Source organism: Vicugna pacos, chromosome 5, assembly GCF_048564905.1.
Source record: "Vicugna pacos chromosome 5, VicPac4, whole genome shotgun sequence".
Classification (NCBI taxonomy): domain Eukaryota; kingdom Metazoa; phylum Chordata; class Mammalia; order Artiodactyla; family Camelidae; genus Vicugna; species Vicugna pacos.
In genome coordinates, this window is record NC_132991.1 from 69,643,137 (window position 1) to 69,670,480 (window position 27,344).

General features: G+C 41.8%; 1 protein-coding gene across 1 annotated transcript in view; it reads right to left on the minus strand.

The window, feature by feature from the left end:
* Positions 1 to 3,008: 3,008 nt before the first annotated feature.
* CASP10 (caspase 10) overlaps positions 3,009 to 27,344 on the minus strand; it is a 28,127-nt gene continuing 3,791 nt past the window's right edge. Inside the window, 8 exon segments of the mRNA XM_006205263.4 lie at positions 3,009 to 6,924; positions 6,926 to 7,037; positions 8,278 to 8,770; positions 9,624 to 9,732; positions 10,863 to 10,939; positions 12,540 to 12,576; positions 17,163 to 17,272; positions 20,818 to 20,953. Of these exon segments, the coding sequence (XP_006205325.2) occupies positions 6,862 to 6,924; positions 6,926 to 7,037; positions 8,278 to 8,770; positions 9,624 to 9,732; positions 10,863 to 10,939; positions 12,540 to 12,576; positions 17,163 to 17,272; positions 20,818 to 20,953 (1,137 nt within the window). The 3' untranslated portion in view covers positions 3,009 to 6,861.

Sequence of the window (27,344 nt, forward strand, 5' to 3'; positions counted from 1 at the left end):
AGTCACCAGATAGAATTCAACGCTGATCCTTCCCACTTTCTAGCAGTGTGACCATGTTCATTGCTTAGCTTTTCTGAGCCTTGATCTTCTGATCTGGAACATGAGAACAGTAACATCTCTCTGTCACTCTCACCGAGTGGTCATTTTCAGCCTCAGCAAGTGGCTAGACCCAAGTGCTGGAGTTGCTAATCTGGCCACAGCAAGAAGCCCCCGGCCAAAACTCACTGTCTCCCTGCAGGGTGGCCAGAGCTGAGGAGTCTGGAGGCATGAGTCAGGAAGGGGTAGGGGTGATGAGAAGTCTTTCAAAGGGTGAAATAAGCAGCAACATAGGATGATCAGATCTAGTACTGAGCTTCCAGTTGTGCATTTTGGGAATGGAGGGATGTCAGCAGCAGTGAAGTGTCGGGGGCACAGATGAAAAGGGCTGGCTGGGTCTGCATTTGAACCCCTTGATTTATGCTAATTTATCAAAACAGGCTTGGGGCGCTCAGAGGCGTCACAAGGGAGTTTCTCATCTGCAGGCATCCTGTTCCAGACTAGGTATCAGGCTGGCTATTTTGCAGTAGGGGTGGCTCGGGGCAATAAAGAGTGAGTCAATGCTCCTTATCTCTGCCTTGGCCATGCTAATTATACCACCACCGCAGAAATAACCACCCCCAAAACTGCAGCAGGTACTGGCTTTATGTGTTTCTAGATTGCTTGTCAGTTATATGTATGGCACTTAGCATGTGCTTGTGATTCGCTCTTTAGCTTTCCAATGTTGTTTTTCAAGTTTTAAAATAATCAAGAGGAGAGTGTTTCTGCTTAGGTAAATTCACAAATGATCGATCTATAGTGGGTTAGTAAAGAAAAGGTAGGACTTCTTAAGAAATAGCTCTAATCTTTTAGTTTGAAAGTGTAGAAAATTCTTCCACAAAATTCTGCACTTAATTAAGGGTACACTGATCTGACTGTGTGACATTTTTCATGTTCTTTTGCACCTATTAGTGCTTCGGGTCATCTGGAAGGAGCAGGAGGTGGGCAGAGAAAGGGGCCGACTGTGGACCAGGAGCAGACACTCTGCCCACCACAGAAATAATAAATTCTAACCTGGCCTCTCAAGTCATTCCAAAGAGGCAGTAGGAGAGGAGAGCAGTTGGTTGTATATTTATATTCGTACCTGTGGTTTATGGGCCTCAGATTTTACTGTTGCCCTAGGCCACGCCAATGCTGGGCAGGCCTAAGGATGGAAAGAGGAGATGGGATGTGGGGTCCAGAGGGACTAGAGGATGCTGTCAGTGCTCCTGCCAGATCTCTGCTGATCCTTTTCAATCCCCTCTACTCCCTACCCCACTCCACCCCCTCTCTGCCCCACCCCTTCCCCACTCCACCCCCGCCAGCTTGCCTGCTTGGAGGGGATTTTGCTTCTAAAGGCTCACACCTTTGTGTGGGGGGCTTTTTTAGGGACTGGCCTCAGACTAGGGGAAGTTTAAGTTCCCCCACCTGGGCCAGCTCTTAGCCAAGGACAGAGGACTGAGGGACAATGAAAGCCTAACAGAGGGGGGAGGGTATAGCTCAGTGGTAGAGTGCATGCTTAGCATGCATGAGGTCCTGGGTTCCTATCCCCAGTACCTCCTCTAAAAATAAATCTAATTATCTCCCCCTCTACACACACACAAACAAAAGCCCCACAGGCTGCCTGACATCTGGTAGAGTGGGACTCTGAGGATTTTCGCTCAGCCAGGCCAGGCTGAGAGAACATGGGTGACTTCAGCCTTGCCTGCCTCCGCCCCTGCCCTGCCCTGCTTCCCAGTCCCAACAGCACTTCTGGAACAAAACCCCAGCACAGGAATCCTCCCTTCAGAGGCGCTTCTGAGCACCTGACAGAAGATGAGCTTTAGGGGGTTCAGTTTTGTTTTGTTTTGTTTTGTATTGAAGGAAGGAGAAAGTACAGCCTGTTTTGCATTGAGGGGAATGCTCTGGGAGACAGGGGAAGGACAACAGAGCAGGAAGGAGACAGGAGGGAGGGCTGCAGAGGTGAGTAAGCAGGATGGCATGGTCCCTGCGCCACAGGAGGCACTGACTCCCCGGAGAAGCCCAGGCAGCTCCCCCATTGTTGACAGGAGAGCAATCAGCAAGTGAGGGTTAAGGTGCGTGTGGGCGGGGAGACTTGGCGGTGGAAGATGGAGTCTTTTCTGATCACTTCCCTTATCGAAATGAGTAAGACCTTCAACTGAGAGTGAGGGGACTAGAGGATGACAGAGGTCTGAGCAAACCAAAGATCATATAAAATAGTCTGAGAAAGCAAAAGTGTGACAGAACTAGGGAAATGTCCCAAGATTTCCAGGAAACACGGAGAGCCTGTTTGAGGTTTGTGGTCATCAATTTTCAGTGAGACCCGTCTGCAATGTTGAGTTTGTTCACCAGCCACAATCGAGAATTCCAGTACACACGTAGAGTGAGCGGACATGGGATTAACCAGAGTTGGGATTCTGCCCCATGAGTAGGATTGAGCGAAAGGAAAGGGTGTTGAGGGTGGATGTGACAGAGGGAGTTTAGTGATGACATGACTCCAGCTGGGTAGAGGTGGAGAGAGGGAGTGAGGGGCGGTGTTGACATTGGAAAGATGGCAGATAAGGTCAATGGACTGACTAGAGGCCCTAATGGCACTGAAGAGGGCTGAAGGGAGGGTCCTAGAGGGAATGTGATGGAATGGTAGGAGGTGGCTGTAAGAGAGATTTGGGCAGAGGTACGGATATCGGTAAAGACAAAGTTGACTGAATTTGTGATTGAGGGGCATGGAGGTTAGGCTCGTTTAAAGGGTGGGGAAGATCAGGGACAAATGCAGATTGAAATCATGGGGAAGTGTACGCCAAAATGGAATCATAAATGAGTTAACTCTTCTTCTTTGTGTGTTCTTGTATTTCCCAAATATTTCACAATGTGCATATATCACCATGTAAGGAGAAAATAAGTTATTAAGTAAAATCAAAGATATTACTCAAAAGTAAAAAGGAAAAATATCTCTATTTATTGGTAACACAATTACTACTATTTACAAGTGCTCAGTCCACAAAGCTCATAAAGTTATTCCTGTTCTAGAATTGTACCAGTATTTCCAGGCATCTCACAGAATCATTCAAAGTAAGACCAAATGAGATGTGAGTTTCACAGTGTATGTACTCTGTATCAAGAATAACCTATTTTAAAATGCACATATATTTGTATTTGTTGCATTTGCACTAAGAAACCCTGGAATTATCTATGGAATGAGGAGGAGAGAGAACTGGGCATACAGTGGACAGAAATGGGGCCAAGACTTTTCTTGAACACCCGTCCATATTTTCTTATCTTCAAACAATGTAAAGATAAACCCTATTCAAAAAGTAAAATTTAATACAATTTAGCATTTTAAATAGAAAAACTCTCTTTTAAAATTTTATATGTGCAAAACTTACATTAAGGGACAGTTGTTTGTATTGACAAATGGCTCTTTCTTTTAAACAGGAAATTCCCTTCAGTGCTTTTTTTAAGAGATCTACTTTCAGAATGCAGTTTCTGTTTAAAGATACAAATGTGTCTCTATATTCTTACCACAACCTTAAGAGCAAACTGTAGAGTTTTGACCAAACCCAGACCCTACCAGAAAAAAAAAAGTTAAAAAAAAAAACCAAAAATGCTTGTCACGTGCAGCATGTATCTCAGCAGGAGACCGTTACACTTGTTTGGTGTGGCTCGAGTTGAGAATGAGAACCAGTGGTTTAAGGACATTCTAAGGGGGTCAATTCAAGTCCAGCAGAGAAAAAATGAAAGCCGTCCACAAGTGAAACCAGGTGGCAGGATTGCAAATCCTCCACTCGGAAGGCTGGACCACAGGGTCTCCCGAATCCGCGACTCGGCGTTCGTATGAGTTCCCTCTGCTGGAAGAGTTAAGCGGAGGGGAGGGATGGCGGAGCAGGAGTCTGTCATGGGGTAAGAGGATGGATGGGAGAAAGGTTTCCAACAGATTAACCACTGGCACCTGACAGTAAATCTGGGGACCCCAGCTAGGGACCCTAATCCATGCTACATTTAAAAATGCAGTGTAAGGTTCATTGCTTTCTATGGGTACCAGGATGTGAGCACAGAAGTTATGTGGCAGTGCTTAAATATGAAGTTGCTTATGTGTTTAAATTACCTGAGCACTGGCGGGATATAATGTATTGCTAAGGGAAATGCCACGATATCAAACTGGCCACCCACCACGGTGAATCCCTGAAGCAGAGCCCAGTAGGATGCTGTAGTGACTAGTACTGACAATGTTGCACACCGGCAGTATTGTTATTAAATAACTAACACTTGCGTAATGCTGTAACAAGAATTTTCATGTCCTTTATCTTATTTGGTAGAAGTCAAACTTCTGAGAGAGAAAGAAGGGAAAAGAAAGAAAGAATTAACTACAGCTCTTGTAGGTTGAGCAAAACTAGGCAAACTATACAGAAACTTACTCAGTTTGCCTGTTTTCATCATAAATATCCAGGTAGGTAGACAATGGTTGTCGCCACTACCAAGTAGCTGTGACCAAATCACCTGCTGTTGTCTCTGGACTCTAAATTCACACACACACACACACACACACACATACACATACGTACAGACAAGAGACAAGTGTGTACATGCTCCATTTAGAAAAAATGAGCGAAGAATGACCACGCTCCTGGCATCTGTACAGATGATTCACAGACATAGATCTCTAGTGACTTCTCAAGTGTTTGCTAGGGGCTTCTGAAAAGAAAGCTCATAGAAAGTTTCCTGATTCTGGAGTTTAGCTTTGCACAAGCACTAAGGTCCAGTGGAACAGAAATATAAAATAGACCAGAGGCCAGGGACCAGAGGCCGAGCACAAGTCCCACAGGTTTCTGGGGCAGGACAGTCCATCATCAGCGGTGCCTTGTCCAGCTGGACTCAGAGCCCAGAGCTGGTCTTGTTCCTCACTCAGAGCATGTCGGTGGGTGTTGCTAGTGTTGATTTGAGGGTAAAAGTCAGCTGGAATTAGGGGCAAAGGAATACGAGCTCTGCTGTTTCCACTGAGGTTACTACCAGAAGGCTTGCCACCCAAAGGCCTTACACACACCGCATCACAACTGGATTTCAACCTTAATCCTCCCAACAGATAATACTTTTCCTCTTCATAGATAAGGCTTAAAAAACTAGCTTGATAAAGTGCCTCAGAGCAAGGGAGTCACAGCGTACAACAGAAAACCAAGGCTTCTCTCTCCAGATCCTTTGCTCTTTCCTTTGTATCAGACCATCCATCACTTACAAAGGACTATTAAATGTCCAAAAGCTGTGTATATCCAACTGGACAAAGACAGTAACCACCAAGCTGTTTGTTAGCTTTGACATGTATGAACAATGGTTTTGGAAAATCATCTCTACATATATATTAGTTTCCTTGGTCAACTTACATTCAAATCAACACAATTACTTGCTACATTATAACAAGGTTCTTATGAATATTTCTCACTGCAAATTTGCCAGGCATTAATGTGACCTCCACAGAAATAATTCTCAAATCAAGCACCACTGAGTTATTTTTCTTCATTCTCTGACATCTTTCATGAGCAACCTGCATAACCAGGAAACATTAGTAAAGTCCTGTTATGACCCATGACATTCTAGTTCATTTAAGTTGGAAATAAAATCCTGGCATAACTGGCTGGCGGCTATAGCAAATCAGTCTGTCTCCCTGGGCTTCAGCTTCTTCGTGTGTAAATGAAGTCCTGACCCACAGGACTTTCAGTCTCCCTCCTTCCAGGAATTAACATTTAATTCCTTCTAAGAATTCAAAATCCCTCTTGAAATTTAAGCAAAAAGTTTAGTACACAAATGTGTTCAAAACCGTAATTTTAAAAATATCAAGGCTTCCATACAGAACCACCCCCTCCACAAGACACTCCTCTGGCTAAAGAGAGAGCAATAAGTCCTGTGAACAACTCAGTCCCTGAGGCAGCCTCTCTCCCCATCACTTTGGTCCAGAGGAGCAGAGTGTGTCAGAGACAAGGTGGGGGCTATTGACTACAGTCAGCTGCCAACCCTGAGGATTCTGGCTGAGAGAGATGATGTGCTGCAGATTTAGTCCTGATTCAAGCCTCATCTGAAGCCAGTCTTCCTGTTATGTGTTTTCAGGTGAAAGAGGCAATCAGTTTTCTTCTTTGCTTTCGTTGGTTCGAGGTAGGTGTTCTGTCATCAGCATTTGAAAAGTTCTGACCAACGTGGAATTAATTTAACACAAGGTTGTAGAGTTTCTGCTCCCAGAGTAGCTGAATGTGTCTCTCTTCACACGGAGTTGTCGTCTTCCTAGAGCCAACCCCCTCCCCAGCCCAAGAGAAACAGCTCCTACAGGAATGCCTTCCTTACACTGAAGCGAGGAATGGGTGCAGCATAGACCAAATTTTGGGGGAGAGCAGAGAGGGGGTCAGCAAACCATGACCTCATCATCACCCAGTGTCCAAAACAAGGCCACGCAGAGGGGATACAGAAGTATAACAATGGGGAATCTAGGCTCAGTCAAGGCCACGAATAGTGGTTCTGAGACAAAAGGAACCTTAAAATATACCAGGTCCCACCTTTTACTTCACAAATGCACAAACCAAGGCTGATTGCTTTTTTCTCAGGGTGCACAACTAAATTCAAGACAACAATCCAAGTCTTCAATAAGAAAAATTTTTTCTAACAGTTAGACTTATCAAAAAGGGGAAAAAAAAACCCCAGAATTTGTTGCATCAGAACTTAGGGCATTTCCTATTACTAGAATGACAGGCGGAGGCCAGCTCACCATCTGTCACTGGTTTCTATGAGGGGTGGGAGGTTGGAAACGATGGCCAAAGGGTCTTTTCACATCTACAAGTTGATCAGAATTCCACTATAATAAAAGTTCTTCCTGTGGGACGGGGAATATGACTTTCTTACGTAGTGTGAAAGCAGGCTGAGGCATCTGTTTTTTTTTTCCGCGTTTGTCCACTTGTCGACTCACATCATCGTTGACAGCGGTGAGAATGGATAAGATATCTTCCTGTCTGCAGGCAGAGAAGAAAAAAATACTTTCAACTGGGAGACAGAAATCACTTACCAGGTCTTAGAAAAAAGACCCTAAAACATATGGCTTCTTACCAGTCTAACATGCCAAGATTCTAACTCAAATCTTGCCAAATATAAAAAAAATTTTTTTTTCTGAAATTGAAAATGAAATGCCAAATGATATAAAATTTTTCAATTCTATATTCAGTATTTAAGGATATTATAATAATCACACCTTATATTTTAATGTACTTCATCCACAAAGGCATTTTGCATCTGATTATTTTTCCATGTTCTTCCTTCAAGCTGGTGGATGGATGGATAGATAGATAGGTAGATAGAGATACAACAGATAGAAGACGATAGAAATAGAGAGAGAGCCTATTAGTAATGCCCTCTCTATTTTGGTTTGGGGAGGGATGCGAAGATAAACATGACACAACTCCTGAACTTAAACCCTTAGAATGCAGACATGAAACATAACAAGGTTGGCATATGGATAAACTCCATAACACAAGGCAGAATGCAACCAACACCATATGAAAAGAAGGTCAAGTTTCCACTGCAAGTTCCGAGGAGAAAGACAGCATGTCTGGCTGTGAGGACACGAGAAGGCTCCAAAGAGGAGGTGGCATTTGAGCCAGGGGGTGTGGGATGTGTACCATTTACTAGAATGTTCCAAGAGTGGGCAAAACATTATCACTGGAAGTAAAGCATAGGGTCTGGAGACAGAACTCAAGTTTGAATCATGCTTTCACCACTTACTGATTATGTGGGCCCGGGCAGGTTACTTACTTCACTATGCCTGTTTTCTCAGCTCTAAAATGGTATCGGTTTGAAGGGCTGCCATAATAACTAGATGAGGGAATTAACGTAAAGCACTTAGAACACTGGCCCCCATATTCCACTGACCACCACTTGTCATCTCGACACCTCCCCTGATGCTCCAAATCTGGGTGAGGTGCTGGTTCTATACGTTCCCGTAACACCTGTGCTTTACAATGTATATTTACCACTGGGGATGATCTTCCTCGTCAACTTGTCTATCCCTCTAGAGTGTGAGCAGCTTGAGGGCAGGCACTGTATCTTTTTTTATTCTGTATCTTCCTTGCTGGTGCTCAAAACAGGTTTGTTGGATGGATGGATGGATGGATGGATGCATGCATGCATGGATGGATGCATGGGTGGGTGGATAGATGGAGGAACAGGTAGGTGGATGGAACAACTCAGAACTCTCACCTTGGGACCAACTCCTTCAGATGATTATACAGAGATTGGATGTACCAGCTACCTTCCTCTACATGCCGAAAAGATACATAGCCGGGGACAGTGGCCAGGCCAAGAAGGAAATCCGCCTCAACAGGAATGCTGTCCTGGAGGGAATGGGTCACGTGCTCAGGATTTATAGCATCTGCCTCAATGGATACGGAGGGTTGTATCTCTTCACCTTGACAGGCTTGGATGAAAAAGAGCTTGGGTTTGTGAGCCAGGCCGGGGCACTGCTGGGCTGTGAAGTAAGACATGATCTCCCGAATGGGAATGAGGTCCCCATCAGAAGAGTAGACAGCTCCAAATTTCCCGTGGGTCAGAACACAGAACACAAAGCAGTCTCCATCAGCATGGCCTGGATGACTCTTATATTCCCGCAGAACCTCCTCTAGGCGACTTTTAGTCACGTTGACATACACTTGTACACTGAACCCGAGCCACTGAAACACGCGCTCCAGACACTCTTAAAAAAAAGGAGAGAAAGAGGAAATAGTGAAATGATGAGAAACAAAATAAAACAAAGGGGTGAAACAATGTTAATTTTATAAAAATTGCATAGCAAATAGCCTGACGCTTTGGGTTTCTTTTTTTTAACTCCCATAGCAGTAAATTTTTACAGTTAACCTGCCTTTTCATGGACCGACAGCACTATCACAATGATCCCAAGAGTCAGCAGAGGCCAGAGTTTGATCCTGTCTCACAGACAAGGCAGCTGAGGCCCCGGGCCTCTCCACGGGCCTCTCCCACAGACCTGGTTAGAGGTGGAGGCAGAACTCAAACCCAGGTTTTCTCACACTAACCCAGGTGCTCTCTCTCAAACCATAAATGGTCAGGGATGCTTGTCACTCTTTAAGCAGGTTGGTGACATCCAGGTGCTCTGGTCTGAATGTTTGTGTCCCCCATAAAATTCATATGTTGAATCTTAACCTCCAAAGTGAGGATATTAGGAAGTGAGCCTTTGGGAGGTGCTGAGGTCATGAGGGTGGAGCCCAGAAAGAGACCTCATGTGGCTCTCTGGCCCCGCCACCGAGCGAGGTTACAGAGAGAAGACAGCCATCTAGGGAGCAGGCTCTCACCAGACACCAAAATGCCAGAGCCTTGATTTTGGACTTTCCAGCCTCCAGAACTGTGAGAAAGAAATGTGTCTTGTTTATGAGCCATCTAGTTTATGGTATTAGAAACCATCAGATGGACTAAGACATTATGATATCCTTGTATTTACATGGAAGAGAAAAACTACAGAAAGAAAATGTGAAGATAAAAAAATGATTTTAAGACCCCTAACTTGCATTTCATACACTTGCAGACTTTCCTACCAGCATCTTTGTTGGTCCCTGGTCTTTCTGACAGTGAGGTGAAGCTGTGGTTGTTGACAACAACACAGTGCCCTCTGTGTCTCCGATCCATCCTGTACACAGCGGTCTCCTTGAAAGAAGAGATAGGAAACGTTTACTAGGGGATCCTCATTTTAAGGACTTAATGTTTCTAACCACCCACTCCATTTTTCCATACCAAAGACAAAGAGTTCTCAAGACCCTGGTTTGGAAGTAACTGATTAATTCTAAGGTGGAATGCCACGTCCTCATTAAAATTCAGACTTCACTTGGTCTGATTGCAGAATGTCAATTCTCAGTGTTAAATAACAGAATATATATTTGTAACTTTGGCAAATCCAGGATTTATGTAAAGCATCTTCCTTTTTATAATTAGCAAAGTGAAGAAAGCATAGGTAAGGTTCTAAGGAGACAACAAAAATGTCAAATGGTAATTTTTTTTTCAAATGGGAGGATTCTGGAGAGATCTGATGCCTTCAAAAGCAGAGAACTCTCTTTTGCAGAGATCAGAGTGGGAATTTTAAAATATGTGCAATTATTTTTGAAGGTCACTGTATATAGCATTCGATTACAAATTAGCAGTGTTGGCTTTAGCAGGGCTCCTGTGTGGCTAAAATGATCTCCTGAAAACATGGTACAGCTTTGATGTAAGCATAAAAGAAGAGGCTTTAGTCAATAAAAAAGAAATTCCTGATAAACAACAAGGTCCTACTGTACAGCACAGGGAAATACATGCAATAGCTTGTATTAACCTATAATGAAAAATAGTATATATACGTAGAACTGAATCACTATGCTGTACACCAGAAGGCAACACAACATTGTAAATCAACTGCATTTCAATTTAAAAAAGGAGGAAGGAAGGAAGGAAAAGAAAAAGAAAAAGAAAGAAAGAGAGAAAGAGAGAAAGAAAGAGAGAAAGGAAGGAAGGAAGGAAGGAAGGAAGGAAGGAAGGAAGGAAGGAAGGAAGGAAGGAAGGAAGGAAGGAAGGAAGAAATTCCCCTCTGTGGAAATAATTCAAAGGGTGTGACTGAAAGGGCGATGACATTACCTCCACAGCCAAAAATCAGGACACCTTCTGATTATTACAGAAAAAGATGAAAAGGACAGAGATAATCACAGACAGAGGAAGAAGAACCAAGAAAGAAACAAAAATCAGAGCCCACAAAGTCCTTAATGGCTGGACCCTAGCTGGAGAAGACCTGAAGGAACAGTCCAAACCTTTGTGTTGGTTTCAGATGTTACAGTGTCAACAGATGCTCCTGACATCTCCGTGGAGACCGGGGTTGCTCTGCCACCTAGAAAGACAAGTATTCAGACTCTTCACATATCTTTCCCCAAACACTTAGATTACAGATTTCCTTGCAGAGGCTAGTTTGGAATCACCTCAAGCATTCCTGGTAAAAAGCTTGATTGGGTTGAGTCAGCATTTATGTCACTGGCTAGAGAGAGGCTGGGCAGACACCAAATAGAAAGAAAGGGGAAAAAAAAGACCCAGCAACCCAATCTGGGCAGAGCCCTGGGATGCACTTAGTCATGCCTTTGGCACTGGCTGAGGACCGTACTGCTTTGAAGGGTGCCTGCAGACTCCCTGGTTCCTCTGGATGAGAATCCCTTGTAGAGAGGAAGCCAAAGTTGAGTTGTCAGATGACATTAACGGGAAAATGTAACTTGAAGCCTTTCTGCTCCCATGCATGCCTGGCAGGTTTTCAGTAGAATTCAGGAAGCTCTGCCCTCGTCTCAGTTAAGGGTCAGTCCTGGGTGTTCAGCTCGGACTGACAAGTCTGGATCCCCAGACCAGAGAACCTACGAAAAGGGATCCCCACTGCAGTCCTATGCACCTGTAAATTCCTCTTCACCGTGGGAGAATGTAACCCTTCAGGGAAGCCAGGTCTATACTTTGAAATGACAGAATTTCCTTCAAAACTGAAGGAAACATGCTTAGTTTTCAGAGAAGTGAAACCACTGTCTGAGCTCTTGTAGCTACACAGAGGTCGAGCCAGGACTTCAGAGGGTACGTCCTGGGTTCAAATCCGAGCTCCTCTCCATTCTAGCTGCGTGACCTTCAGCAAAGGACTAGACCTCTTGGGTCCCAGTTTCCTCATCACTAAATGAGAATATGGTGTTCCCCATCTCCAGGTGACTGGAAGATTAGAGGAGATTAAGTCCTACAAAGCTCTTGGAACAGCGCCTTGCACGTGACAAGAGCTCAGGGGTGGTAACTCTTGTCGGCAACCTATCATGCAACCTCCCCATCAGAAAGACAAAGATGCCTAGGAAAGTGGGGGGTGTTGGATTCTGAAGTTTTAATTTCCAGGAAAAAAAAAAGAGGAATGGACACATCACAGAGAGAATACCAAAAACCTGCTTGTTTGTAAGCAGTTTAGCCCAGTGACAGATTCTGAAATATTTTTCAGGGTCATGGTTTCTGGGCAAGAATTCAGAGCATTAAACACACTGTTGCCAAGTCTCTGCCCGCCTCTCTCCCTCTGAAAAATACAAGCAGTATCTGGAACCACACTGCTCCACAGAAGAAGACATTCCCTCAGACTCAACATTCTGCTCCGTCGCTGCTGGCCTGAGTGCTTCTGCACGCCAAGGGTTCCTTCCCTCCCGCAGAGGGTGACCTCATTCTGCGGGTGGAGGGAGAGCAGCTCTGTGTTCCCCAGACTCTGCTGTGCGGCTCTGCTGGGCTTTAGGAGTAGAAACCACCCTCTCTCCATCCCCACCATGGCCTGGTATAATCCAGGCGTTCAGTGGCTTGCTGAATTAGGAGAACTGAATTCTCCACTAATTTGTAAACCTTCTCCCAAGTCACCCCAAATTGCTTGGCGTATATCAAATATCTATTCCTACTGTACTAATCCAGCTTAACAAAAGTGTATTAGAAACACTTACGGTTACTCCCTGCATGCTCATCTTGCCAGGACCCCTCCTGTTGGGGAGAGAGGAAATTGATGAATTGCAGGAAATCCACACAGTTAGGGTGAGGGCTGAAAGTCTAGGCTTGATGCAGAGAAGAAGTCACCTGGTCCCCAGCCATAGAAAAGGTTACTGGCAACTGACAAGGAAAGAATCAGCTCCCTCCTTCCAAACGGGAAAGTTCACAAAGACACATCGGCAAAAATATATCATGCATGTACAAAGATATTTGGTCATTGCAGCATTATTTGGAGTAACTGAGGACTAGAAATAACCCTAATGTTGGCCGACAGGGAGTGGTCAAAATAACGATGGCTCATCACACAGTGCGGCAGAAGACAAAAAGCCATCTCTACACACTTCCCCAGGAGACACTGCGACGTGAAGGAAGTAAGGAGAAGAATAGTATCTATGCATGAATATAATAAAAGAGAGATATGGGTGGATTTTTTTCAATAGGATAAATCAAAAAACGAGTAAAAATGGTAATCTATGGAGGAGGAGAAGCAGGGCAGGGATGCGATGCAGGCATCTCTGAGGGGACTCCATAGTTTCTACTGTTAGTTTTATAAAATTAAATACAAAATTGAAACATGGTCTAGGGCCCTTGTTTTCTGCGTCTTCTCCCCATCCACCTTACTCCCATGGCCCCCAGCCCTTAGCCGCAGCCGAAGACCCCAAAGGGGCTGTGACCAAGGTGTTCTGGGAAGGGGCTGATGCTGGCTGTGTGATGGGCTGCACAAGGACACCTGTCGGAGGTGACGGGCATGTCACTGGGGATGCCACCCCCCACTAGGCTTCTGGCTGCTGGAGGGTGAGTTCTCTTGGAGCGGGACAGAGCTGCACTGCCTTGCCCCCAGGCTGCCTGTGAGAAACGGAGTTGCTGCTAAGGGATGTGGTTCAGCCTGAATCTCTGAGGTGCTGCTGTCCCCGGCTCAGCGCTCAGAGAACAAACGAAAGAAATTTAGTTTCATTTCCCAAAAGGACTCCTGCTTTTCTCTTCACAAGACGCATTTCCCCTTCTTCAGAATCTTAGAGTCCTTCTCAAAGGCATTCAAGGGCTAGACAGGCTGTTTTCTGGGTTTGTCCAGTTGGTTTTGAAAGCAGCTGAGTGAATTTTCCGGGATTAAGGGCATCACAGCTACCACAGTGGGTTCAGCCCAGCAATTCCTGGCCCCAGGTTTCCTTGATTTGTCTTCACCTTTGTGCCGATAAAATCAGCCAGCGTTTCTGGGACTAGGAATAAGCTTTAGGGTCTGTCTGGCTCTCTTTGAGAATATTGCAAACCCCATCGACTCTTCCCAAGTATCTGCGTCAGAGGAATGAATGAATGAATGAACGGCCCACTGCCTGGTCACACTTAGTCTTCTTTCCAGAGGGGTCCAGTAAGGCCTTAAAAAGGAGCTGTTATGTCTCCTCAAAGGAAAGGCATGCCTCTCTTTAAGAAAACATTAGGCCACACTCAAAAATATTAATTTGATTTTTAAATAAATTAGGGGATGTTGCTTGAAATACAGTTTTGAAAGAAGAAAATTTCATTTATTAAGGTATGGGGAAGTTAATCTGGCTTATATATGAATTAACTTGGATTTTATAATAACTAGAACAGCCTGTTTGTGGTCTATCAAACACACATCATTTATCTACTTTAATTATTAAAGAAAAGGATGCATTGGCCAGAAGTAAAGAATGTCCATGGTTAGTAATAAAGATTAAATGCCTCCTTTCCTGGGGCACCAATGCTGGTACTTCTTCCATGATAAAACTCCCTTCCCAGGTCCCAAGTCCACACTGACTCACTGTGTATGTGCTGGTCTATTATTTGTTGGTTTTTATTTGTTTCTGAAACCTTGAAGGAAAGTATCCCTGACTTGTTTGATATTCGTTACTCTAACAAGCCATAAAACTGTGCTGAAAACCATGCTTCTCCAGAGCAGTTCCTCAGAGTTATCTGAGAGGCCGTCTTCCAGGCTATTGTCATCAGTTTGGCTCAAATAAAACTCTTTTCTATTCCTATTATAGATTGTTTATTGATTATTTCTGTCGACAGTTTCTTCTCTTTAAATGCAATTGTTGGCCATGCTCTTTTATATAAGAAGACCTGTCAGGTACATATGAAGCATGAGATAATTTACCAAATTTTAGTCTATCTGTCACATCATGGACAGAGGCAGGCTTGCCTAGATAACTTTTAAGACACCTCCCAAACCCGAGGGGTGATGAGAACGTATGTAACGTGAGGTGATGTCCCCCAAAGCCTCCTGCACTCCCAGCACCACCACTGCAAGTGCTTGTCTTCCTCTGGCCGTGGCCAGACTCATCCAACAGCAGCAAAGCAGCAGCACTTCAGAGATAAGGCTGAGCCACACCCCTTAGAAACTACTCAGTTTCCAGTAGGCAAAGGGGGATGTCCGGGGTGTGTGTGTGTGTGTGTGTGTGTGTTTCCACTTGCAAGTCAGTCTCTGAGCACAAAACTAGGTAAAAAAGTGGATGAGGGGAGAAATTACATTTAGTGGGCAAAATAACTTTTGGGGGAGGAAGGAGGGCTCTTGCTTGCTGTAGGATCCTGAGTGCTGACATAACTGTGGAGAGAATACTGGAGTGTGAAAATCATTGCTTTTCAGCCAACACAGTAAATACTGAACCACACAAGAATCATCAATGGATGCTCAATCTAGGGAGACACTTCTGATGTGGGGTGGGATAATTTCATGGTCTTAAAATGTCTTCCTACCAGCTGATTATTAGTTCCAAGGGAAAAAATAGTCACTGTATAAAATTAACTATCTAGTAAAGAAATAAGACATCTGGACCAAATAGTCAAAATTAAAATCATGACTGGAGGGCTGATGAACACCACGTGCCTCCAGATGGGACTCCCTGAGAAAGGCACAGTATCGTTGATGTAATATTCTGGCCCGAATATACAGCTTGAGTTTAATCATGAAGTAATACCACACGCAAAAAAATGAGGAAAATTAATTGTAAAAGTATGGCACCATGAAAGGAGTAAATAAGCCATCAAAGAAATTTTAAGAATAAAAAGTAAAACTTTAACCCAATTAAAAAATGGAGAAAAGACTTGAATAGACATTTCTCCAAAGAAGATACACAGATGGCCAGCAAGCACATGAAAAAATGCTCAACATAACTAATCATTAGGGAAATGCAAATCAAAACTACAGTGAAACTCACACCCATTAGGTTGGCTACTATCAAAAACCAAGAAAATAACAAGCATTGGCAAGGATGTGGAGAAACTGGAACCCTCATGCTTTGTTTGTGAAAATGCCAAATGATGCAGCCGCTATGGAAAACAGTACAGTAGTTCTTCAAAAAGAGAAGTATAAAATGATCATATGATCCAGCAACCCCACTTCTAGGCATATACCCAAAAGAACTGAAAGCAGAGTCTCAAAGAGATATTTGTATACCCATGTTCATAGCAGTATTATTCACACTAGCCAAACAGTAGAAGGACTCCAAGTGTCCATCCATGGATCAATGGATAAACAAGATGTGGTATATACACACAATGGAATATTACTGAGCCTTAAAAATGAAGAAAATTCTGACATGGATGAACCTTGAGGACATTATACTAAGTGAAATAAGCCAGTCCAAAAAGACAAATACTATATGATTCCATTCATAAGAGGTACCCAGCATAGTCACATTCATAGAGACAGGAAGTAGAACGGTGTTTGCCAGGGGCTGGTGGGAGGGAGAATGAGGAGTTAGTGTTTAATGGACACAGAGTTTCAGTTTTGCAATATGAAAAGATTTCTGGTTATACAGCAATGTGAATGCACTTAACAATGCTATATGCTTAAAAATGGTCAATATGGTACATTTCATGTTATTTGCATTTTACAGCAATTTTTAAAACAATTTTTAATGGTTAAGATAGTAAATTTTAAGTTATGTGTGTTTTACCACAATTAAAAACCAAAACCAAAAGCAAAATATTCCAGGGCCAAACTAACCTCATTGATGCTGACAGATGTTGGCAAAATAGATCTGCGAAGTCAGCTGGGAAGAAACATAAATCTCAGGGAAGAATGTCATGTGTCTCCCAAGGGTCACGATCAAGTTGTGAGGAACAGAATGCAGATTCTCCCCATGTGTCCTGCTCGACCCACCCTTCCATTGCTGGATACTACAGGACCAGTTTATGTCCTCTGGGGCCCAGTGCAAAATAAAAATGTGAGGCCCCTTGTTCATACATTATTAAGAATTTGAAAACAATGGCAGCTGAGCATTAAAGAAGCATGGGCTCTGTACAGGCTGTACACCCATGAAGCTAGCCCTGATCAAGTCCCATGGATAAGAACAGAACCGTTTCAACGCAAACCAGTGGTGTACTGGAGTCAGCTCAAACCAGCTAGTGAGAGCCAATCGTTAGCTTTTCAGTTAATGCCTGCAATCCAGTTAATGCCACGTTGGTAACTGGAAATCAGCCATGGTGGGAGTATTTACACCAAATGCTACAAATCAGGTCCTCAGTTTCTCTCTCTCTCTCTCTCTCCCCCTCGCTTTTGCTGGCATTGGAGAGTAGGGCTGGTGGTTAAACACTTACCAACACACCAATGAACCTACCGATAAGCCTCCAAGTAATTGTTTAATGTCTGAGTGGGAAAATAGTTCCTCTTCTCCTTGATGCAATGACTCAGTTCCCGTGGCTACCGGAGGTGTCACTACCTGGGACGCTGGAAATAGAATCGTATAGGAAAACAAAAATCACCTTCTGACTAGTAGCAATCTGAGATAACCCATCATCAAAGGAAGTTATTTTACAGGTACCTGCAAATTTGTAGTGGCATTTCTTAAAGAGGTCTACATATATACCCAGACAAAAATGTGAATTTATAAATTATTTTTATTTATCATTATATTTTCATTCCTTGTATTATCATATTTTATTCCTTATTATTTTTCTTATTTTTGTAATTTAATTAGTTCCTTAAAAAGACCATATACTAAATACTATTTCCGAACTTATGGTGCTTAATGTGTCCTCTAATTGCTAAGTAAACATTACAAAAGCATTATCTCAAGAAATAAAACCAGAACTCAGACTGTAATAGCAAACAGAAAAAGAAAGAAGGAAGGAAGGAAAAGGAAAGAAAGAAAAAGAAAAATCATTTAAAAGTGTTGATTAAATAAGACGGAGGGTATAGCTCAGTGGTAGAGCACATACTTAGCATGCACGAGGTCCTGGGTTCAATCCCTAGTACCTCCACTGAAAAAAAAAAGGCTTTTTTATTAAAAATGAAGTTTAAAAAGTGTTGATTAAATAAATATATTATATATAAAATCTATTTCTATGGAACCATTAATAAGAATGAGCTATATCTGTATTATATACATGGGGAAATGCCAGATATAATAAGCAGGAAAAAAAAACAAGTTATGGAATATGATTAGCATGATCTTACTTCAATATGTATCATATGTATCTACCTATCTACACACACACACACACACACACATTTATCTCTATATAGAAGAAAAGCTACACAAATATACTCTAAACAGTGATTGTCCCTGGGGGATGGATCGGCAGTGGAAGCAAAAGGAGAGAGAGATTTTACTTCTACACTTTGTATTATTGCCATTATTTGAATTTTTATTTAATTTTATTGTAATTATCATACACTATTTTTAATAATATATTTAAAATATGAAAACAAACACCAAGGCTCAGGAAAACTCAGAAAGATACTCAGGTGGTCCATAAACAGAGCTCGTGCCCTAATCAGGTGCAGTGGGCTTAGCATTTGGCTCACTTCACTTACAGGAAAGTCTGAAGTCTGCATACCCACTATCTTTTCAGTCCTTCATCCTAAATGTCAGATTTAGGCCCAAACTCCCAGAGGATTGTAGGCAGTCAAAATTTAAATATTAATTGACACCTATGATATAATAATAAATATACACAAAATAATAAATAAATATAAATAATAAATAAATATATGCCCCTTTTGCTGGCACACAGCTCCTAAAACCCTAGAATCTCAGAAGTGATTGGTGACATTTTGTATGCTAGTAGATGACCAGTGGTTGGGGGCTCCTGGACAGCCTCAGGTTGGGGGCTGGTTGCTGGGGGACCCAAAGAAGAGATCAGAGGGTTGGAATTTTCAGCCCTACTCCCAGAACTCAGGAAAGGGGGCAGGGGCTGGAGGTTGAATTAATCATAATGGCCAAAGATTTAATCATCTGTGCCTACATAATGAAGTCTCCATAAAAACCTCTGCCTGAAGGGGTGCAGAGAGCTTCTGGGTTGGGGAACTAATGCTGGGAGGTGCTGAGAGGGTGACCCTCTATACCTTCCCCTAAGCATCTCTTCCACTTGGCTGTTCCTGAGTTGTATCCTTTTATAATTAACCAGTAACCTAGTAGGTAAACTATTTTCCTAAATTCTGTGAGCTGTTCTAGCAAATTGTCAAATCTGAGGAGGGGGTCTTGGGAACTCCCGGTTTGTAACCAAGTTGAACAGAAGCTGTGGGTAATCTGCGGACCCACTACTTGTGACTGGTGGGGGCAGGCTTGAGAGACTGAGTCCTTAAGCTATAGGATCTGCGATAACTCTGGTTAGTGTCAGAACTGAATTAAACCATAATATACCCAGTTGGAGAACTGCTTGGTGTGGAAAAATGCACACATCTGGGGTCAAAGGTGTTCCAGAAATGTTAGTGTAAGTAGTAGTAGTAAAGGAAAACAATTTTTCTCCCTTCATCATCCAAAAGAGATCACAGAGCAGGTAGGTTGTAGGAAAGAAAAAATCAAAATTTGAATTCTGATGTGAAGCTCTGTCCTCAAGACTCACTGAGAGGAATGTAAACATTTACTACGTAGAAATTAGAGTGCCTTCTCCAGAGTTCAAATATCCAAAATAATCTGGCTACCTGCCCTATGTTTACTTTGTATGGGTTACTACTTCACAGGAAAATGATGATATGATCAGAAAAAAATCTCAGCATTCAGAGTTCAAGTGAGTGTTTCAAAAATACTTTCAGTATCAACTTCCTGCTTTTTATTTATTGCTTGATAACTTGATGGTTAGAACTGTTTTTATTCTTCATAACTTTTACTTAAATTATACATTAAATTATTCATTGCTTTGATTATTGTTCGAGATTTTCTCAAATTAACAACAGTTCATCTCATTTTGTATTAATAGAATTCTTAGAACTTTCCTTTTGGATAGTTTCTTTTTCGACCAGATAAATTTGCACACTGCATTGAGTCTCTGAGTCAAAATGCGGGTGTGGCAAAAAAGTTCACGAATACATTCGTGAGTGTTTACTTTTAGTTCTTGTTTAATAGTGAAGAAATGGACTTGGAAAAAACACAAATATTTACCATACTGACACACGATGAGGCAACCAAGTTTGATTCTGCCCTGGGCAGCTACTTCTAAATAATGCCACAACAATACAACCCTTACAAGACAGACTAAAGACAGAACAGAAAAAAAAGTCTTCTCTGATAGTAATTTCTGAGGATATGAAAGTTTTTGTGACTTTCCTTTCTAATAAACAGATTCATAGCAATGTGTGTTGAAAGCTTACTCTGTGCCAGACATGTGTTTTATAGGAATTCCCCCATTCAATCCTCAAAAAACCCCATGAGGTAGGTACTATTATTATCCCCACTTCACAGATGGGAAAAGGGAGACATAGAACAGCTGAGGAAAGGGCCACTGCACCATGAACAAGTGGAGTCCTGGCACTCTGACTCCGTAGACCCCATTCTTAACCTCTGTGTCCTCCTGTCTCCTTTTTTTGTGTGTTATTTCATTCAAACAATTGCTGTTACTCTCATTCCCATATAAGAACCAGAAGAAGACCACTCTCCCCCACTAGAGTAGAAGCTCCAAAGGGCAGGACCTTTGCTGTATACCTTGCTGTACCTCCAACTTCTAAAACTGTGCCTAGTACAAAGTATGCATTCAATAAATATGTGTTGATCAGGGACTATGGCCACTACTTTACAATAACTATAAATGGACTATAATCTAAAGTTTTTGAATCACTGTGCTGTAAACCTGAAACATACATTGTACATCAGCTATATAGGTACATATCTTTTTGTGTGTATACACATATATAAAATGAACAAATGGGGGGATTTCTGGCTTTCCAAAGAGAATACTATCAGAATAATGAGTAAACATCATACACGGCCAGTCGGTTTAAAAATTCCCATGGTCTGATGCAAGCAAGTGAACAAGCAAGCATAATCTAGTTACCTTTCTCTCTTTTATATTTTTCTATCTTTCTCGTAAGGTTAGGTACAATTTTTTTGCAGAGATCCTCCAGTAACGTCAGATTATCTTCATCTATTTGGGCTTGTTTCTCCAGATATGCCAGGAAACTTAGAGAGGTCTGCAAGAGAATCAATGGCGTCACATTTACTTGCCTACTGATTATCCGTATTCATTCATTAAACTTTACCTGTGTGGCCACTAGGCACCAGGTTTCGCATTAATGACTAATGTGGAGCGTCCATCCAGGAGGACTTCGAAAGTATGGGAGGAGGGGCACTACCGAGTAAGTCTCTATTAATACCAGATACCAAATATTCAGAACTCACTACCTGAAAGTGCTTGTTGTATATTAACCTCAAAACAATCCAGTGAGGCCCTTTGGAACTCAGGGAAGGCTTAGGAGACTAAAACCTTTTTCTTCAAATAAGAAACGGGGGCACAGAAAGGCTTTTGTACCCAGGAAGGCCCCCAAAGGGTCCTGCTCAGTTTCAACTGTAAAGATAATTGTATATAATCCATAAATATACTAAAAAGTATTGAATGGTACACTTTAAATGGGTGAATTACTTGGCATGTGAATTATATCTCAATAATGCTGTTAAGAAAAAGAAAAAACCCAATGAGGTAAATACTATTATAATCTCCATTTTAAAGATGAAATAACTGAGGCACAGAGAGGTTCAGTTACTTGTCCAAGATCTCAGAGCCAATAAGTGGCAGAGCTGGTATTTGAACCCTGGTTGTCTGATACCAAGGCTTGTCTTATTAACCATTGAGTCATACCGCCTCTAACTCATACTGTCAAGATATAATAGATTAGGTTAGCAGCAAAACAGGAGCACCAAAGAAATGAGAAGAAAATATTTTAAGAGAATTTTATATTTGATATTTTAAAAGAAAAACATTTCTTAAGTACTCCTGGGAAAAAGTGCAGATTGGCTAGTATTATTTTGATATTGAATTACAAATGGGGTGGTGGGCACCATAATCTTTTCAGGGACAAGGGCTTCTCAATCAATGTATGAATCTGGTTATGAAAACATACAGATGAATAAAACTGTGGTAGAGCCCACAGAAAAGAATAAATAATCAGAAAGTGAACATCTGAACACTATCTAACTGCATACACAATAAGTGTTGGCAGGATGGGAACAGACAGGTGGAGGAGTCCCCAGACATGTTGGATGGATAAAAAGGGACAATGTGTTCAGGAATATTGAGCAGGAAGCCTGAGTACAAACTCCAAGTGAAAGCTAGGTCACGGCCGGAACGGTAGGCTGGTATCAGACCAGGAAGGAACACTGAGAGGTCTGGGCAAGTGTCCTGAGGATGCAGGGGTACCAGTAGGAGTTTTTAAGGAGAAGAGTGACATGAACAGATTTTCTTTTTAAATAGAAGTCTTGGGGATAGGTTGAGGAGGAAATGAACTAGAGAGAAAATGTTGGCAGGAAGATTAAATAGTCTGGTGAAGAGACTGTCAAGACATGGTCTAAAGCTAGGAGTGCAAATGCAGAGGCAGCAACGGATTTGAGAGATATTTCTAAAGTATAACTTGGTGAGTCTGAAGGTCAGTTGGAAGTAGGTGAAAAAATAAAGGAAGAATCAAAGATGATGTCAAATGGTGATACCCCCCGTTTCTTCATCCTTCACCTGCTCCACAGAGCAGCCTTCACACTAGCAGGTAATAACTGAGTCTGGTCTTGAGGGATGACTAGGCCTTCACTGCCAACATGGAAAAGGATATACCAAACAAAGAAGATCATATGGGGGAAATGATGAGAAACTAAAAATCTCGTTTCAAAGAGTCTCATGGTGCCTCCAGCAAGAACAGTTTCTTGGGAGTGATGGAGGCTGAAGCCACCCTGGAATGCATTGGTGTGACTAAGAGATGAGTCAATGGAGAAAGAGTGTGTGTTGACTATTCTTTCAAGAAGTTAGCAATAAAAGAAAGGAAGAAAACAGAGCAGCAAAAGAAGGATGAGGATGGGTTAGGGAGAGTGTGTGTGTGTGTGTGTGTTTTCAAACAAGGCACTCAATATACCAACAACCAAGGGAAGGACCAGAGTTACAAAGTTTTAACTGCGCTCTATCCTAATCCAATCAAAAGAGAGATGATAAATTTTCAAGACATTCCAGAGAACCAAAAAGGCAAAGAAATGTGTGTGTTCTCACCTGCAGCCCTAGCACACCAATGACCTGCCCAGAAAATAAAGCAGGAGGGAGGAGGGGGTAAAGGAAGATTCATGCAGAGCTGATCAGCTGGGCAAAGGGATCAGAGGGAATCCCTGCACAAAGTTCTACAGTAGCTGATATGCGCATGAGCACTCACTGAACCTCAAAACAGAAACTCCTATCTTGACAGCTTTCTACCAGGAGGAAGTAAAGGGACTAAGACATGATTCCAAAAGCAACGATGGAAATCCATTATCCTTTGTTTTAGATGTTGAGTAAATGACGCCTTCCACTCACACACACACAAACACCCACAATTTAAATGGAGTCTGCATGCTAGTTTAAGAACACCACCCTGAGAAATATTAGCAGGAAGTTCCCTTTTGTTCTGCTTCTTTGCTAGAAAGGTAGTAGGTTTGGGTGTGGTTTCCTTTACAACCAGCGTTCTATGTTGATTGCTACACTGAGAACGGATATCCTGACAGTTGTTGAGTCTCTCAGGATGTGTGAAGGCAGCTACGCTGCTCTAAGTTTGTGTGAAAGCTGTCAAAGCAGAAACCTAAAACACCCTGCACAGGTCTGCTCTGTCCATCTAGAGAGACTGTGTGAATTTCCAACCTTTCCTTTTTGGCTGAGGGGTGTTCAGGCCCTCCTCCCTTGGCTGGTTAAAAATTTACTTCTGTGACTGGAATTTGACACAACATTGTAACATGATTATAAATCAATAAAAAATGTTAAAATAAATAAATAAGCAAACTAAAGGACCCATTTTTAATAAAGTTCTTCATTTTGGATCCAAAAAAAAAATTTACTTCTGTGATAAAACCTTTTGCAATTGCAATTGCAGATAATGCAGCCCTATTAAGTCCCGGTATGGAAATGCATCTGGGTTGCTTAGAGTCTGTCCTTTACACACTTCAGAAGGCTGATCTTACCACACAGCCAGACAGAGATCAACCTGGATTATCTGAGGTGTATAACTCAGCCACAAGTCTGACATGATGAGTTAGATCTCCTTTGGAATAAAGCTGAAGTCATTTTAAATCCAAGAAGGAACTGCAGTTTCCATGAATTTGACCGGGTTATTCCACAGTTCTACGCCACAGCTAAACAGAGTGACTTCTCCTTTTACTGTTGTACGGAGTGAGAAAAACCTAAAATCATTTGGCTACTTGGACATGGGCCTTTGATGATTTAAAAGCTAATTTAGCAGGGCGAGAAATGTTTGAGCTGCTATAGATGCCTTTTAAGCAGAAAGGCCCAGAGGAAGAAATACATTCCCTGGCTTTTCTCAGTGGGAAATCATGGCTCCATGTTGAGCATATTAAATGCCCTTCTTACCGCCGACCCCACTGTGGGGAGTAAGGACTTCCGTGCATCACAACAGATGTAATACCTATAAACCCAGAGACTGGGAAGATCACGAGAGGACGCCCAAAGCTGGGAGCGAATGTTATCCGAATAACCTGGAGAGCTTTTCAAACTACAGGAATCTCCCTTGGTGTTGAGAAATTCTACATTTAAGGTGAAATGCTGTCACATGAGTAGGTAATCACTTTGCACCAATGCAAACTCAAGCATATTAAAAAACTATTATCTAAAACAAAATTCCCTGGTTTTATGATTCTTCAAGAACTCACGGACCTATAGGATATGCTTGTAAACACATACACACAGACCCCTCGTGTATATTTACTTGCAGAAAGAGGACTAAAGGAGGATTAAAAGAGAGTGTAAAAGCAAAATTTTAAAAGAAAGAGGTGGGGGAGTGGTAGAGGGCATGTTTAGTGTGCATGAGGTCCTGGATCCAATCCTCAGTCCCTCCTCTAAAAAGAAATAAACCTAATTACCTTACCCTCATCAAAAGCAAACAAATAAAAGAAGAGAGAATGGAGTATACAGTGGCTATATACTCTGACAATGTAAATATATTTCAACCCTAAAAAAAATGGGGAGAAAATGGGTGTAGCACATGCAAAATAAACATTCCAATCTTGTGATTAATTATATTGGTGGTAGAAGTATTAATATTGATATTCTGAGAGTGTTGTATATGTAATAGGGGATAAAGCAAATAACCCTATAACTAATTTTATCATGCCCTGTAACATGAGAACCGGGGAAAAAAAGAAGATACAAATATAATACAGAAGAGATTAATTAAAAACACGAATTTGACTTGGAAATAATAGTATGAATTCATGAAATATTTTACTTTGAAACAAAACAAAAAATTTACACGCACACACATTTCCTAGCACTATTTTTTGGGGAAAAAAAAAAACCACAGAAACAATCACCAACCCCGAAGCAATGAGCATATCCAGCATCTAACTTGTATCTTGAATTAACATTTCTCATGAAAAGAAACCAGGGCTTTGGAAAAATGTTGGATTCTAGGTCTGGGCAAAAAACATAAAAAATTAACATAAGACAACTTGTCACACTAAGGAAGTCATCAAATATTGCTAGAGTAATGTCAAAATGACTCAAGAACCAACTTGATGAGGAAATTGGGCAAAAATGGAACAATCTGAATTTCAATAAGGATAATAATTGCTGTGGGTTGAAACTCATCAAAAAGTTTTAAATCCATGAGTTCAAATTTATGTATTTTTTATACTAGGTCATTTTCAGAGAATAACAGGAAACCAGCAATTATCTTGAACGAGTAAATAAAGAAAGTATCGAGGACTTATATATAATCTGTATTACCAAGTAACCAAATAGGTAAGAGGGAAGTAAAATAATAGAAATAGTAGAACTTGAATATCTTCATTTTGCAACCCCCAAAGAATCAATACGTAGATCTGTTCAACATCAAGAATGGCTAGTATCAAAATAGAGAGGAAACCAGGCATTGTGTGCACCCCAAGGAATGAGCACAACATGTGACCATCTCTCGTCTCGCAAAAGGACCCGATCTGAGTCCGACAAAGCCTCTGAACCCAGCTGCCCGAGTTGCAGGAAATGTGGAAGACAGAGAAGCAGGCCAAACTGCACCAAACTTGCACAATCAGCAAAACCTAGACTGTAGGAAATTCTATGGGCCAGTTGTACTGGGGTTCTTCAACAGACACATTTTAAGAAAAAGAAAGGGATTACAGGATGGGCGTTTAACCTACAGATGAAAAGACACTAAAAAAAAAAAAAACTGGTCAAGACAAAATTGAGGTCTAGAGATATACAGATAAGTGATAAAACCATAACAAAACATGAGAACATAGTTACTATAAGAGCCAGGATGGTGGTTACTTCCAAGAAGTAGGAAGGGGCTGTATCTGGGAGGGAGCAAATGGAGGGGTTTCTGGAGTGGCTGGCAAAATTCAATTTCTTGACTTCAGTGGTAGATTCAAGGATGTTAGCCTTAAAATAATTCATTAAGCTCTATGTTTTGTGTCATTTTCTGTACTTGTATCTTGTTGGGTTTGTTTTTTAAGAATAAAAAGAAAAGAAAAAGTGTGTAAAAAACAAAAACAGGAGGACATCAGAACTTCCAGGGGTTACCTAAGGAAGAAAATTATTAGATTCAGACAAGGGGCAACAACCATGAGAATGCTCTAAGAGGATCTTTGCACATCCCCGTCTTGGTGGTTTAGTTCATCTGCTAACCCCCCCCCACCAGTTATTCATTGTAAAATCACAGAAGCAGAAAGGCTTCAGGCCGTTTTCTCAAAAAGAAGCGGAAGATTACATCCTCCCGTTCACTCATGCTTTTGTTCACAGCGCCATTTGGTAATTCTCCAAGGTTGTGGGGCTATAATGATGAGTAAGACTCAGCCCCCACCACCAAGGAACCCACAGCCAATCTTTGGCACAAGGGAGCCTGGAGAGATAACCAATGGAAAGATGCAAGAGGCTAAAATCCCTGAGCATTCTGAAAAGGAAAGAGAAGACTCAAAGATTGTAGCCAAAACACAGAAATAATCTTCAGATTAATTAACCTATAGGTCCGACACCAGGAAACATGTTTAATGAATTACTAAACATGGTCCTCATTGGACCTACCACATGTAAAAAAGCATTCCACTCCTCAGTGATTTTTCCTTTAAAAAAAAGTTCTTTGTCAATCCCAGTTGATCTGGGAGGGCTACACACGTAGACTCTTTGCATTCGTGATGTGCTCTTTCCTAAGTTGGATGGGGGACCTGTGGCTGTTCATCTAGTGCTATGTTTCATAACTTCCATACATGTTACATGTATTTTTTGGTGTTATCAAGCATTTTATAACTTAAAATTGAGTAAAAAATAGCAGTTGAATAACAAAATTAATGTTAGAGGATAAAATTTGAAAATTGGCCCCTTCCCAAATTTACTGACTTGCTTGTCACAAGCTG